A 16,333-nucleotide genomic window follows, 5' to 3' on the forward strand; every position below is an offset into this window, starting at 1 on the left:
GTAAAGTACACACATCTGAGGTGTAGAACTTAATGTGTCCACATGGACATAACCATGCAATCACCACTCAGAGTGATTCTAACCATAGAACCATAACCCAGAAGGTTCTCTGAGGCCCTTTCCCAGTCAATACCCGCCACGGTAGCCACTGTTCTGATTCCTATGATTATATATTAGTTTTGCCTGATCTAGAACTTCACTTTACACAACATCTGTGACATTCATTGTGTTGTTAAGTGTAGTAGTTCCTTTTTATTATTGATTAGTGTATCTTTTTTTCCTCCTGTTGCTAGGCATTTGGGTTGTTTCCGGTTTGCGGTTATTATGAATAAAGCTGCTATGAACACCCTTGTATGTGTCTTTGGATGCCATCGTCTCTTTTAATCCCACCATTCTAGGACGAAGGTATGATTCTTTCTTACAGACATAGAAACTGGGTAACTAAATGCGACTAAGCAACCTGCCCCAGATCACACATCGAGATTCAAATCTAATCTGTGGCTAAATCCCGTGCTTTTAACCGTCATGCGAAACTCCCTCCTAAGAGAAGGCAGAATGAAATTGACTGTGGGTGGATGGATGGGTGGGTGGGTGGGGCAGATGCGTGGGTAAAGAATCCAGGTACAAAAGGAATCTAGCAAGAAAGGAAAGAGTTGTCGGAGCTTAATCTAAATGTGTCCTTCCGATGCTGAGAGCTTTGCTGGTAGTCTGAGAGCTCTCTCCTCTGGCTGGCAGAAACCCTGTCCAGGCTGCCATAGATTCCCCAAACCATGTCATCACCCTCGAACCCTAATGCTGTGATCACAAGCTATTTGGGTTTTGCGATGACACCATATTGGGATCAATTCTTATTTACCAAGTAGAAGCACCGTGGCTGATTTCCTTCAGACTGGAGGCTCACATTACCCAAGAGTGCTGGGAAGGATTTCAAAGCCAGTGAGCCTTGCAATGGCTGCAGCGGATAAGGGCCTCTGTTTTGTATGTAGGGAGAATCCAGCAACCCAAAGCCTAGTCCCTAAAGCCCTCACCCAAACCAGGCTCTCTTTTGCCTTTTTTTCATTTGCTGACCGAATCAACATAGGCTGAGTCCCTACGCAATGCACCAGGCACTATACTGAATCCTGGGAACGGGATACACATACCCCACCTTCAAGGTGCCCCCAGCCTAGTGAGGGGTTGGTGGTGTCTTCAATCATGCCCAGGGAAGGCAGGTCGGACTTTAGAAACTCTGGGCTCCGAAACCACAGGTTGAAACCCCTACTTTGCTATTTACGAATCATGTGACCCTGGCAAGTTCCATAACTTCTTTGTACCTCAGTTTCGTCACCTATAAAATGTGGGTAATAATAACAGCTACTGCCCAAGGCTGTTTGAGGAATTAAAAGAATATGCAGCGCCCGGCACAGAGAAAGTGCTTAATAAATGGTGGCATGAAGGTGAACACAGAGCAGCAACAGCACAACGATTCCAAGTAAATGTATCACGGTTTATGTCACTGGGCAAACAACTGGGCAGTTAGCAGGGGGATGGCAAGTCGCTGGCTCCTTGCTGCCATCTCACAAGTGAATCTCTATGAAAATGCAGAAGGATCCCCGCCCCCACCACCACCACCAGATTTAAATTACGTGTAATGCGTGTGAAAGAGCGTTGTTTTCTCATTAGACCTTCCTAAAGTGAGCTTCATTTTCAGTCCAGAATTGTAGCATTTAGGGCATGAAAGAAAAGCAACGTAAAATTGTCATGTACACAAGGAAAGGACGCCCATCTCTGTTCTTAAATAGGTCCCGTCTTGTCCCAGTGTCGTTCTGGCCTGGTGGCTACTAACTTCCCTTGTGTCTACCTTCTCTCGAGAAGATTAAATGGGCTGAGAAAATAAAAGTTTCTTAGCCTTTACTTAAAACTTCAGCATGAGGCGGCCATCCGTCATGATCATTTCTGGTTCTTCTTATTTCTGTTTGCATCCAGTTTGGGGACCAGGAAGCAGATACCTCACCCAACGGAATGCCGTGGAAAACCAGGATTCTGTTGCAGTCACTTTGTACCTGATCATCTGAACTTGAGTAATTGCTAGACTAAGAAACTAAAATGACTTGCTTCCCTGGAGGGTCAATTAAATCACACAGTTTTCATTCAGTCCCCTCCTTTGTTCTCCTCTGTGTGGGGGGCTTGGTGTTCGGGTACCCAGGTAAAAGTATAACTCATTAGAACAACAGATGTAAAAGCCAACAAACTCTGTTCCACCAGTAAAGCAATAATTCATGAACTTGGTGGCTACCACTCCCCCGCCCCCTTTCTTACCTGTCACCTCCTTGAGCTACTCACCCAGGTACGTGTACCGCCTGTTCATGATCGCGTCATCGTTCAGCTTGAAGTAGGTGTTGTCTGTGAGGTTCAGCACTTTGACCGTCCCAGCCCAATAAAATGACCCTGGGGCGCCCATCACCACCAGCTCCTACCGAAGAGAAACCCAGAGGTAATCAGGGAAGGCAGCTGATGAGGGGAGCAGGCAGGGAGAGGAAAACCGCAATCAGAATAAGGAACTCACAAGGAAAGGAAAGATACCTCACCAAGGACTTTCTTCAGCCGAACAATTTAAAAGAAAAATTATCTCACCAGATTCCCTGGCATTATGCAATCAATTATACAGATGGGCTCATTAGGAATAAAGACCAAAATAACTGAGCGAGGTGACAGAACGAGCAACATGCCAGATCTTTATCCTACCCACAGATGAGACGGCACATATTTCCTCCCCTTTACAACCAGGACCAAGGAAATGGCAACAATATGACATTGTCCTACATCACAGAATGCCAGGGAACAATGCTCATGAAAAGACACCACACAATCTCACCCAGCCTGGCCTCTGGCCCTGCCATCCAACAACCCCACCTGCCCGATCCAGAGCAAGAGGAAAACAGTGACCCAAATCAGCTTTGCAAAAACCACATACTAACACTCCCGGAAATCCCCTCCGGACCTGTCAGAATGCTCAACAGGAACCGTTCGAAAGCTGGGTTTTCTGGTCCCTCTGACCCACTGCAAACTCAGAACAAAAACAGGAGAGCAGAGAGGCTCACTAAGGAAAGGACGTAGACTAGAAAGGGAAGAGACCACAAGCAGCAAGAGACAGCAACTACTAGTAAAAGCAGACCCAGGAACACAAAGACACAGCTGTCTTCAGCATTTGGATGACAGGCAAATGGGCCCACATCCTCCACAAGCCTGAGAGCATGTCTGTGCTACAGAACCATCTAATGACCAACACTGATGACAAATCTCGTGCTCAGAAATGATCCGGTTACCTTAGGAGGGCAGCATGGAGACCTGCGTGGGTCTTCCCCACAAGAAGACGCATCCTAATTGTGCTAACAAAAGTTGGAAATGACCAAGACGTCTAACAATAGGGATCCTAAATCACAGTACATCCGTTCAGCAGAATTCTATAGCAGTAAAAACACTGTGGAAGATCTAACAGGACTGAGTCACAAAGTGCTGTTGAGGCAAAAAGGATGTACTAAACAATATGTACGATCAACTTTTATAAAAGGAAAAAAAAACACGTATGCAGATAGACAGACAAAGACCAGAAAGATATGCCCCCAAAATGTGTGTGGGCACATTTTTCCACTAGGTGACAGATTACAAGAACTTTTTGTTGTCTTTCTCTGTTTTATCCCTGAAGTGTGTTTCCTGTTGTTCAAATTTCTAGAACAACAATTAAACACTGACAAGGAAGTCGCCTCCGAGAATGCAAAATGAGTGCGTGGGATGACATTGTACAGGCATTAAAATAGAGCACGTGCTGTGTGGAGGCTGTGATGGGGAAGGAGGTGTCCGTGGGTCCCTGGTGTCCTGACCGGGGCTTTGTTTCCTTCCTTCCCCGACAGGGAATCCCTTCTTTTTGATGGTCTATAGTTTCTAAAGTATCTGCACTGCAATAAAAAAATAATAAAAACTATTTTTCTAACACAATCATTCATTTTTCATTGAACGGTATCTATTAAGCACCTACTATTACGTATGAAACCTTATATACTAGATACACAGATAAAGCCTCTTTGTATGACATTCCCAGGGGAAGGCAACATGGAAATGTACAAAGTAGTTTAGAAAAATTCTATCCTAAAGGGTTAGAATAAAGACAAAGTCGAGAGGAAACCCCTCAACTATACCAAACACCCAAAGGTGCAGGCCGTCTGGGCTCATGGGAGTGACAGCCACAGTGAAGGTCACCTCTCACGGCCTCCCTTTGTCATTAAAGTCCCCACACACTGTTCCATGTCAGAAACATCCTTCCAGGTGGCCTCTCTCTGCAGAGCTGGCCTCACCACGGCCAGAAGAGCTGGTTTGCTACAAGTCCCTAGGAAAGGGACTTGTAGATCCTGCCACAAGGATTCTGAGTTTCTGGTGACAATTCACGAAGCCACACCGAATTCCCAGAGAGCAAATGTCTGAGAAAGTCAGAAACATCTAAAAAAAGAAAAGAAAATTAGAGCGACTCCTCAGACAGAGCGTGCGGGCAGGAGAGCAGGGCAATGCTTTGACCATCACACGTTCCGGGGTCAGTTTGGGAAAGTAGCTGAACAAAGAGGAGGCTGTGAGCACAGATGGAAGAAAAGCCACCAGGTTCCCGCCTGGATGCTTGGCTCTTGATAATTCAGGAAGGTGTGGGCAAGGAACACTTCATTTGAAGGTTCTGAGACCCTGTCCACCTCCAAGGACGCTGTGGATGATACGCTGGATACTCTCCGAGGAAGCTCACGATGTTATAAAAATATATCACTTTCTGCACTCAGGACTCATCACTGGGAAAACATGGGTGGCTCGTTCGTCCATCCATTTATTCCCCTTACTCATCTGCTCTGTGTAAGGGACTATGCTAGTCCTAGAAAGGGTGTGAGAGAGACAGTGGTCAGTTCATCCATCGAAGAAGAGAGACTTTCCTTGGCCTTGGGCTCAGAAAGGAATCCTAGTATCAGTGTCCTAATACAAAGGGCACCAAAGAACATAATGAACAATGATATCCCAGTACCAGCTGTGTCCACGGCGTAGCACTTTCTCCACCGGCTGTTCTTCACAAGCCAAAGCTTTGAGCATCACCACGGGCCTGTAAAGCCTTTGGGACACTAGGCAGCAAATGTGTTCTTTTCCAATGATTTAGATTAATCCAGGATAAAAGCTGAGAAATGCATGTCTAACATATGCCTGCCTGCCCTCTCTCAAAACATTACAAGAAGGATGAGACCTCTCCTCGAAAACCTTTAAAACTAACAGCCCTTTCTTCCCCTCCTCTCCTCTTAGTGTTCATGCCCCATCTCCCTTCAATTCAAACTGGATAAACTGAGGCCTTGGGGCTGGGAGCAGGGGGAAGGGGCAGGAAAGCAGCATCCTCCCCCCTGGAACTCCCTCATATTTAGTGTTTTCCATTCATTAGGGCTGACGCCTGTGCCCTCTTGGCCCTGTCCACCAGTGCCAGGAAAGTGTGACCAATGCTTCGCTCCCCACTACCCAGGAAGAGCCGATGTGAATGTCACACATAGAAACACAAGCTTCTCCATGAGCCAAAGGCTGCCACCACTTCAATCAGGGTGTGGAATCCCATCAATAAACAGTGGGGGCCTTTATTAGCATCACCTCCTGAGGTACAGGGGCATCTGGGGGTGCTGAGAGGAGCCGTGGGCTTTTCCCTGCACACCACAAGTTGGCATGAGCAGAAGGGTAGCAGAATGCTCAAGGTCCACCTCAGAAGCCTGTGCCAAACAGCCTTGCCCCCGGATGTCTCCAGGCTTCCACAGTGGGCTCCATGGCTGGCGGGGTTGGTCCACGTCTTGCTGCTTAGAAGCATACCTATCACCTCTATTCTCCTAGGCTACAAAATCAAAGTTCCCAGGAAATTCCCCCTTGTGCTCAGTGACCGGTAAAACCCACATGGTATCCATAACTCAAACAGCTTTGATAACCCCAGGGTCACCGACCTCCAGGTCAAGCAGGCACTTTTGGCCAGAGTATTTCAGGGCAACATGGCCACGTCCGGAAGGCCACAGAAGCACGTCCAGCTTCGGAGGCAGCTGCCCGTCCCGTGCAGGGACAGCCCAGCTCCCAGCAAAGGCAGGCCCAAGTGACGAGGTCAGCAGGAGGGCAGAGGAAAAGAGCAGCACTGCTTGACCCCTTTGACCACATTTCCTGCTCAGCCTCCAACAGCTGAAGTTCCAGAAATGAGGGAGGCAGGGAGTTCAAAGACCTCCTGGTTAAGGAGGCCAAAAGCTTGGGAACTGAAGCAGAGGCCAAAGCCCAGAGTGGCCAGGAGACAGTGTGGCTGGGTCAGAGGGCTGAGCCTCCCAATCCTGCCACCCCCGCCCCCACCACTCCATGCGCTGCTGTTTCCTCCCAGCGTAGCCAACACGTGCTGAGGCACTGTGCTTCCCTCAGGCTCTAGAGCCCCGAGCCTGGAGTTTTAACAGGTCCTCCGGTTCCTCAGTCACCTGGAGCTTGCACAGCCACCTGGGGCTTCCCTCTGCACCCCTGCCCCTCCCACTCCTCCTCCCAAACCCTCCTTCCACCCAGCCCCAATGCCCTCATCTTCCCTGACTTTCCGGCTGGTGAGACCACAATGACACCCTCTCCCCAGGAACGCTTTCTCTCCCTTAGTTCTTCATCAACATCTCTGATGAGTTCTCATTTCTGCAATGAGTCTACTTGTTCTCCCATCATCTAAAGGAGACATTCTCCCCCGGGCTCCATGCTAAGCACACCCAGTCCCTCAGAGTTACTAGCATTGGACAAATCTAAGTTTCTAACTCAGGCTGGGTTCCAGTCCCTATGTCCAAATATCTTCTAAAAATATCTACAAGGGGGCAGCCAGTTAGCTCAGTTGGTTAGAGCAAGGCGCTAATAACACCAAGGTTGCCAGTTCAATCCCCACAATCCCCACTGTGAGCTGTGCCCTCCTTAAAATGAATGAATGAATGAATGAATGAATGAATGAATGAATAACATCTACAAGTGTCCTGTGCCATCACCTCACACAGCACCTGTCCAAAGCAGACCCATCAGTTTACCTCTCCCAGGGATCCTTCTTTGGGCAGCCCCTTTTCCACCAGCACCACCATTCTCCAAAACCCTGGCTCAAACCATCCTTTCTCTCCCCAAAGTCCTCTGGCCACCCAGCCCACTGATACTACCTTCATATTCTCCAATGCTCCTCATCATTTTCGTTTCTAAAGTGCCTCCCTAGCCGGCCCTGTTACTTTGGAGCTGGACCACATCACAGCCCTCTACCTGGCCTCCCTCCCTCCCACTTCCAAACCCCTGGGCACACCCAGCCCACATAGCTTTTCTTACAGCACTGCCATCCACCATGTCATCACTTCCTGGTGCTAATGGGTTGAGTCTTACTTTACTAGACTTTACTGGAAGAGTGGCAGCCATAGAAGTTATACAATCTCAATGCTTACTGAGATGGAAGAAGCAGCATATAGCAGCATGGCATTTCAAACCAATGGGGACAGCAGAAACTGTGTATTTAGCACCCCAGTATCAGAACAACCAGCTATACATCTGGGAAAACAATGGAGTTTGTTTCCACCATACAATGTTTGCAAAAATAAATCCAACATGGATTAAAGAGATTCATCTTTTTTTTAATTATAAAAGTGCTAGGAGAAAATACAGGTGGATATTCATAGTCTTAGGATGAGAATGACATTCGTAAGAGAGAGGTCTAGAATCCAGTACAAAAAGAAGGATCGATTTGACCAAGTACGAATATTCAATGCCAGTATAGTAAACACACCATGAGCAAACTTCAAAGTGAAAGACCAATGAGAAAAATTTGTAACACATATGAAATAAGAGATTAGTGTTGAAAATACAAGTTCCTAAAAGATGAGTAAAACAACGATTGAAAAAAAATAAAAAGCAAATTGGACTAAGCACATAAACAGGCAACTTCCAGGAAAACAAATACAAAGGGCCAATATTTGAAAAAGATACTAAACTGAACTAATAATAAGGCAAAGGGACATTAAAACAAAATGAGATCTTTTTTTAATGACAGAAATTTTAAGTGTTAGCGAGAGAATGTAGGGACAGACAATGACATACAACTGGGAGGAATGTCAACTGGTAAACATTTCTGGAGTGCCGTTTGCCGACATGTGCCAAAATTCAAATTGTGGAGAGCTTTGACCCAGCAATTCCTCCACCACGCATCTCCTCTAAAGACACGTGCACTGCGCTCAAGATGCCACGTGTCGGGGCTTCCAGGACAATGACGCCAGTAAGAGTCGGGCATGTTTCAGCCAAAAGTCACTCTGGCTGGAGGCGGTAAGTAGGGTGTGGCCAGGGAACAGGGGAGACTGAAGAGGTAGGAAGGCCCAGGAGGCCGTGTGGAGCAGCCTGGATTTTATTATAAGTGTGATGAGAAGACACAGGAAGGTGCTGAGCAAAGGAGCACCCCAATATTTTTCTTGTTTCTAAAAGTTCGTTATGGCTGCTGTGTGGAAAGAGTCTGTAGAAGGTGAGGCTGGAAGCAGGAAATCAAGAGGTTCAGCAGTGGGCCAGGAGCAAGGTAACTGTGGCTTAGGTTTGTAGGGTGGCCGTGGGGAGAAATGGATGTCTTTGTGACAGGTTTTGAGGGCACCGGAGATGAGACTTGCGGATGGCGTGGATGTAGGAGTAAGAGAGGAATCTTTTTCATTGTTGGCCTGAATAGCTAGGATGATGGGTGGTGCCACTCGCAAGGCTGAGCATGGAACTCTGTGGAGTGTAGAGTAGACTCATAAAAATGACAGTGAATGCACAGCATAAGAATTACTGAGAGTCAGGGGTGAGGACTTGAGAGGGAAGGGTCTCGTATTTATTGGTTTGAGAATGAAGGGCAATAAGATGTCTGGGTTTTCTACCTTTTGCATGTTGCTTTCCGGATTAGACACTAAGTTGCCAAGTGTCTATTTTCTCCTTGAATTTAAATAGCAATTTTGGAAGGTAAGGTGGACAGTTTTGCACTTGACCAGAAAGACAATTCTTCAGAAAGCTTTGGCAGCCAGTGGGTGGTCAGGGGCTTTTTGCCCCCTCAAAGTCACGTGCCCTCCTGCAGCGCTCAGTTGTCCTATAGTGAGTGAAGGAGAGCTGACAGCAAAGTCACATCCCTGGGCCAGGACACAGAGTTTGGATGCTAATCTACCATGGAATGGGAAGCCCCAGCGACGGAGTCACAATGACAGGGTTTGATTTTGAAAGATTCCTCAGGCTGATGTGCAGGAAATAGAGTGGGGGCCGAGGGGTACAGACCGAGGTGATAAAAATGCTTTGAAACCAGACAGAGGTGACAGTGGCACAGCTTTGTAAATATACTAAGTGCCACTTCAAGATGGTTAAAGTGGTGACTTTTATGTCATCTGCATTTTACCATGTGGAAGGAAGGAAGGAAGGAAGGAAGGAAGGAAGGAAGGAAGGAAGGAAGGAAAGAAAGAAGGAAGGAAGGAAAGAAAGAAGGAAGGAAGACCAATGCGGGGCCAGTGTACTTTGGTGATGATGGTGGTTTCTGGAAGGCTGCAGGTGATATTGGAGCTGACGCTGGTGGTACTTAAAGCTGTCACACTGGGATATGTTTTGAAAGTTAAAACAACAGGACTGCAGATGAATTCAAAGTATAAAGCACTTTTTTTTTTTTTTTTTTTTTGGCCTGAGCCTCTTGATGGCTCATGGTGCCACTTCCAGGGCCAACCATGGGACTTTGCACATGGCAGGCAATCATTAAAATGTTTGAGACATGAGGAGTTGATATGAAGTGTAAAGTTAGAGTGGGTAAGAATTACGTTAAGAAAATGGTCCCTAAAAATGTACCACCAGCCAAGGGTCATGGTATGACTGCACAGGCATGGAAGCACGCAAGTCTATGGGAAACGGATAGTTGGAGCAGGGGATTGACAGGAGGCGATATCCATATGCTTAATATACCTTCACGTCTGCCAACAGTAAGACGCAAACTTACTGAGTGCTGTCTCGCTAGCACCCCCTTTAATCTGTTCTTCCCATGCATCTCAGAGTCAAGCTGATGCCTAAAGAAATGGTCCAAACAGGTGTATCCTTCAAATGAGCCAGCCCCCACCCCACCAGTGATCTCTGGCTAGCAGGTGCCCCCACCAGTTTCAATAACCTTGCCTGGATGTGAGGGCCAGAATCTACTCATTCACAGCTCAAGTGTGTGAGGACATCAAAAGACCAAAATCGGGGCTACCTAAATCAGAACCAGCAATGAAATGAACACCCCCAAGAGAACAGAAATGCCCAAATAGCTCACACCCACCTCGGTGAAGAAGCCTGCTATCCCAGCCTGGCAGGAGCCGTGTTCCGCTCCGTACTTCTTCTTATATTCTAGAAGGGGAGGGAAGGAAAGAGAACAAACCACAGCCTTGTCAGTGTGTGCCAGTCGTGTGTGGGGCGGCAGAGTGCACTGACCACTTCCCCGTGTGCTGCTGCGGGCTGGGCCCCAGGACACCCTCCAGACTTGGGCGTGGAAGGAAAGTCTCTGGAATCCACCAGACTGCAAAAATCCAGGCTCTGGTGCCATCAGGTAGCGAGGCTGCCAAGTGCCCCCCCACGCCCCCACCCCAGGACTTCTTCCACACATGTGGGCAAAGAGGAGCAGCAGCCGTAATTAAATGGGAGGCTGGTGACAATTATTTCATTCAGTTCAGAAAGGACAGAGAACCCCAGTAGGAAGACGGAGCTGAAAACATGACCCAGAAATGGAAGGATGTAGCCCTCCCAGCGTGGAGTCCCCTGGAAGACAACCAAGCCTCCCAAAAGTCACTCATCCAGCTGGAGGCAATATGCTTTCTACCATCCAACCGGAAACCAAATGAGAGCCTAAGGGATGCAGGAAAAGGGGGCTCCGCAGCCCTGCCCTGCACACGGTTACACGGTCACTGATGGCGTATGGTGACACTACACCCTGACACCTGTCTTCCTTGTTCCGCACAAGGAAAAGGGGAGGATCTCTCCAGGTCAAAAGAAAACAAATGGATAAGCTCTTTCCCTCCACCACTCCGTTCCTTCAGTTCCCAACACCCCACCCTGACAAGGGGGCATTCTGTTGCTGCTGTTTTATTTTTAAGTTGGCAAGGAAGACGGTGTCCCAGGCACTGTGTTAGCTGTGTCTACTCTCACCATTTTATTGACCCCTCATCCCTGGGAGCCCATATTGCCATTTGTTAACATGTAAAACTCCTGAGGCTCAGAGAGGTTCAATGAACTGTCCAAGGTCACACAGCTAGCAAATGGCAAAGCCAGGGTTCTACCCTAAGTTCATCAGACTCAGACATTCACATTCTTTCACCTCTATGGCCTATCAAACGAAGGTTTGCAAAGTGAGTGGTTACACAAAACCCAGGACGTGACCTGCCAACTGAAATAATTATGTGGGTAAAGACGTGGAGATGGAGAAATATTCAACTCAGGTGACTCAAATTAATTACCTGTGAAACTGACATCACTGGACACTGGCTCAGAGGTGCCCCCTGGGCAACTTCAGGCTGGGGCTACCCAGCAAATTAACCCAGGGACACTCGTGTCACCCTGTGGGCTCTTGGCAAATCTCTCCCTTGGGCTCTTGGCAAGTCTCTGGTACCATTAAAAGCAGCACACTTAATTTTGAAACTTTTATACTTAAATACACAATATACTTAAATTTGAAACAAAATAAATAACACAAAAGAACAATGAAGCCATGATTGCAACACAGGGCCACTTCCTGCCGCTAAGAGTGTCTACTAGAAGAGAAGAGGGAAAAGGGCCCTGGGGAAACATCCAGAGTAATTCAGTTTCTAACAACACTCACCACAGAGCCTGGTAACATTTTCCAGTAAGTGGCCATTAACCGACTGCTAAATTACAACGGAATGTCAATTGAGTTACTCCTCTTCCACCGAGGGCTAAAGCAGTTCCTCCAGCCTCGTCCTGTTATTACAAGGAGAACTCACAGGCCTGCCAGAAAGCGACCCAGTGGCAAACGGAAGTTGCTTGTTCTCTGCAAAATCTTGCACCAGGGCTGGGAGGCGACTTGTGCAAAGTCATAAATAGACCCTGCATCGAACTGTATGATGGCATGAAACAATAAAAATTAATAATAAACACTACATCACATAGCACAACAGCAAGAAGGATCAAAACGTCCCAACCTGAACAGTAATATTAAATCTGGAAGGTCTGGAAAAAGCACATCCACTCCACCGACTCTAGGGGTAAACGGCCAATTGTAACTCTCAAACAAATGAAACACAGAAAGGAAATTCAGACCCCACAAGCTGAACAAAACTACACGGTAGGACACACCAGTTTAGCCTCATAAATTTATGACGTGAATGGGACTTACATGAGAATCTTTCATGTTTTAAAGAAGAAACATGTGTCAAGAGCTCTGTGACAGGGACTCAAAAACAGTAGATAAGAAAACTTGAGTGTCTTTCTCCACCTCATCCCCAAACTGTGTTAGTGAGCTCTATGCCAGGAGCGGGGCCTAGGGTTTCTGAGGTGGCCACAGCCATTTTAGGAGCTGGCCCCAGACTAAAGGCCAACAAGGTGAAGTCCCTCTACCAGCACCCCTGCCTCAGCCAGCACCCAGGCACTGTGACAGGCCAGCCCGTCTTCCCAAGCAGGGACCGATCTGGAGGTCTGAGGACCAAGGACACATAGAAAGCAGGTACCATCCAACTGGCTTTCACATTTCTGAAACCCCAGGGTCTATACCTGCCTTCGCAGGATGCTCCAGAACAAGGAATCAAACCATGTGGGGCTCCTGACTAGTACCCAGAACCATAATTCCCAATTAGAGGACAGGCCATGTTCCAACCTCCCAGAATCCTCTGTGGCTCTGCGATTAACCCCTGAAGCTGAAATAGGATCCAATCCTAATGCGTCCACCCTTACCCCATCCCACCACACACCCTTTGGGGTGGAGGCAGTTATGGCAACTCTATTCGAGGAAGGCTCAGCTGGTGTTCCTGGATTAGACAGGTTCACATTCCCAGCCTTCCAGAGCCTTCCAGACCTCTCCTCAGCTTCTCTGTCCAGGTGACTTTGCAGGTACAGGTAAACGAACCCCTCCCCGCCATCACAAAATGTGTTTTCCCCCAGTCTATTCAACACAAAGTCCTTCACCTCAGAGTCCCAACACCAGCCCTGTGCCAGGTACCTGGCTGTGCTAGTGAAGGGTGCTGAGGGAAGGTATGCACACTCACTGCTCTATGCAAGGACCCAAAGCCCACGCACATCCCTCCTGACTGACACTAAGTACCTGAACTATCCAACCTGCTTCGCTTTGGACCTTTGTCCCGTGATCTTCTAGCCCTGCTTTCTCTCTTCCAACCTAGCAGGCTCTCTGACCTCAACAGCAGCCCTGCTTGAAAAGGAGGTGTGTTCTGGGTACCAGGCAGCCCTGGTTCTCCACCTGGTGCCACCACTAACCCCAGAGGACTGAGGATGGTGGTGAGCGTGAGCACAGCAGGGCCAGGGTCCACAGCACGGATTTTTCTGGGCTTTCCAAACCTTGATTGCTGAATCTACCTGGGGCAATTCCATCTCCTATTGGGACTCAGGAAGAGCATTCAGGTCCAGTTCTTCGACCCCTGGGTACCCCCTGACATGCGCCTTCACTGACTGTCCTCAAAAACCTAAGAGGAACCCGCTGAGCCACCGATGGCTCCACCCAGCCCGGCAGACAGCGGCCCATGAAGTTACGTGCCTATGTCCAAGTCCAGCTCTCCTTCCGTCAAGTACTCCTCTCAAAGCCAAACCCCTCTAAAGAACTGATGTGAGCAGCCTTCACAGAAGACTCCAAAGCTTCTCCTGATCAATCGCTTCTTGAGATGCAGCGTCACTGTACGAATGCGGCCGCCCAAAGCCCAGGTTCTGTGCCCAGAGCCAGCCCCGTCTGCTCCTTTCAGTTAAAAAAAAAAAAAAATCACAGTGTGCTGGCCTCCTGGATATTCCATACGCCTCAGTGAGTGAGAAGTGATCTAAGGAAGCATTTTGTGAAGTGAACAAGGTAAACTGACACCTCAGCGGGCTGTGGTGACCATGAGGGCCCAGCCTGGGCCATGGGGGCTTTCCCAGGAGACACACCAGCCCCTGGACCACTGCCCACTTCAGGTGATTTTACTCTTTTAAGTGTTATTTCTGGGAGTGAAAGACAACACTGTTATTTTAACCTCCTTTTTTATTTTACAAAATGCTGCAAAAAGGGAAACTTCAGGCTTCTTGCTAATCCACTTTCCACATGTCCACGTACAGACCTAGGATATGAATACGTAGACCTACCTACCTACCATACCCGTAGCCTGAAACACTTGATTTTGCTTGCTTAGGCCTGAGAGGAAAGCGTCTCCCACAGAACTATGAGAAGGGCAGTGGGTGTGGGGACAAGGGGCTGCCCTGGGCACGGCATCCCCAAGAAATACCCCTCCCCCCATCCCACACCCGCCCTCCACTGAGAAATCCAGGAAGTGCAGGGTGGCGGGATCAGGGCTGGGACATTCAGTCTCTTGTGTTTCCAGGAAGAATTTTTCCTGCACACGTACAAAGGCTGTGGGCCCCGCAGTGGGCTGCTCCTGGGCACGTCCACTCAGTCTCCAAACGTCCCCAGGACATGGCCAGGCAGAGAGAAGGCTGCAACATGCTAGCTCCTTCCCTCTCGGCTGCAGAACAAAACATTTATCCACCTCGAAGCAGCAAGGGACAATCAGGCATGGCATGACGGCAGCTCACGGATGCTGTTAAGAAACCCAATGCTGTTAAATTTGGGGGAACTGAATCTGGGAAGCAAAAGACATGGTGGAAAGAGAGGACCTAGAAGTCACTCGGAGGATCTGGGAACAGGTTGGAAAGCTCTGTCTTTCTGCCGAGACTGACTGAATTACTGGGCCTACGTCATGTGCTTTGATTCACTAAGTTGTATGGATCCTCTTCCTAAAAATGGTAGCATTTCCCTTGGTTTGGCTTCTGGTTGTATTAAGCCCTGTCTAAACAGAAGGCAATTCCGAGAGGAAAAAAATACCAGTTTCCAAATGTTCACAATCCACAACTCTACGCTTGGAGCTTAAACTAATGAATTTTAATTCATTCAAGAATGAAATTGGGTGGGGTCACTTCCTGCAGTCTTCCCAGATGCCGGTGGGATTAAAACCAACCCCTGGAAAGATCAAAATTTATGTACAGCATAACATATGCCCTTTCTACTAATCTCTCTTCCTATTACTCATTTGAGAACGTTTCATCTTTCAAAGCTAGTCTTTTTAACACATCAATTTTTAAATTATTTTTCCATAGTTCCTTAGCTTAGCCATGAAATAAAATACCACATTAAAAAAAAAAAAAACAGCTTTCCAGTCTTAAATTATTTAATTTTTTGCTCAATTTCTGAGTGAATACTAAATAACCAATAAGTAAAGAATTTAGAGAACAACAAATTCAGGCAGATAGCTATTAATAAAAAGGACATTTAAACATACAAAACTGAAGAGAGGACAAAACTACCCTCAGTTATCAGGGACCACAACCTGAAGGGAACAAAAAAATTATCTAAATAGCTAGGTTAGAGAGGAAGGGAGAACATTTTTTCAAGATGATTGACAGTTAAGCTCTGGTGAGCATTAAATGCACTCTGCAATAAAGGTAGAACCTTACAATTAAGTGAGAGAAAGAGGCTTTAACAGGGAAAATGATCTTTAGAGAATGTCTATAATTCTAATCCTATCCACTCATTTTACAGATGAAGACACTTGCTCAGAGAGAGCAAGGAGTTTATTTAAAGCCACAGCAGGACTCTTCTAACCTGCTTCTGCAACACCATCCTGTGTCACAGAGCACACTTCCAGGGATAACATTCTTATCCTTTGGGAAAAAAAAAAATGTTTGTCATTGATGGACGAATGGATAAACACAACGTGGTGTATACATTCAATGGAATATTATTCAGCCTTAAAAAGGAAGGAAATTCTGACACATGCTACCACATGGATGACCCCTGACGACATCATGTTAAGTGAAATAAGCCAGACACAAAAGGACAAATACTGTATGATTCTACTTATGTGAGGTGTCTAAAGTCATCAAATTCATTGAGACAGAAAGTAGAATGGCAGTTGCCAGGGGCTGCAGGGAGGGGAATGGGGAGTTAGTGTTGAATGGGACAGAGTTTCAGTTGGGGACTATGTTCCGGAGATTGACCGTGGTGGCTGCACAATATGAATGTACGCTATACCACAGAATTGCACTTAAAATTGGTTAAAATGGTGAGTTTTATGTTAAGTATTTCTTACAACAGTAAAAA

The 16,333-nt window shown here is 47.2% G+C and overlaps 1 protein-coding gene across 1 annotated transcript in view; it reads right to left on the minus strand.

Moving 5' to 3' along the window:
- The window catches only part of ITGA9 (integrin subunit alpha 9), a 303,581-nt gene that overhangs the window by 251,476 nt on the left and 35,772 nt on the right, over nt 1–16,333 (minus strand). Inside the window, exons 5-6 of the mRNA XM_019727631.3 lie at nt 10,313–10,380; nt 2,323–2,452 (exon numbers count right to left, since the gene is read on the minus strand). Of these exons, the coding sequence (XP_019583190.3) occupies nt 2,323–2,452; nt 10,313–10,380 (198 nt within the window). The remainder of the gene's footprint in view (nt 1–2,322; nt 2,453–10,312; nt 10,381–16,333) is intronic.

Source organism: Rhinolophus sinicus, chromosome 5 (assembly GCF_057876585.1).
Source record: "Rhinolophus sinicus isolate RSI-liver-muscle chromosome 5, RSI-T2T, whole genome shotgun sequence".
NCBI lineage: Eukaryota > Metazoa > Chordata > Mammalia > Chiroptera > Rhinolophidae > Rhinolophus > Rhinolophus sinicus.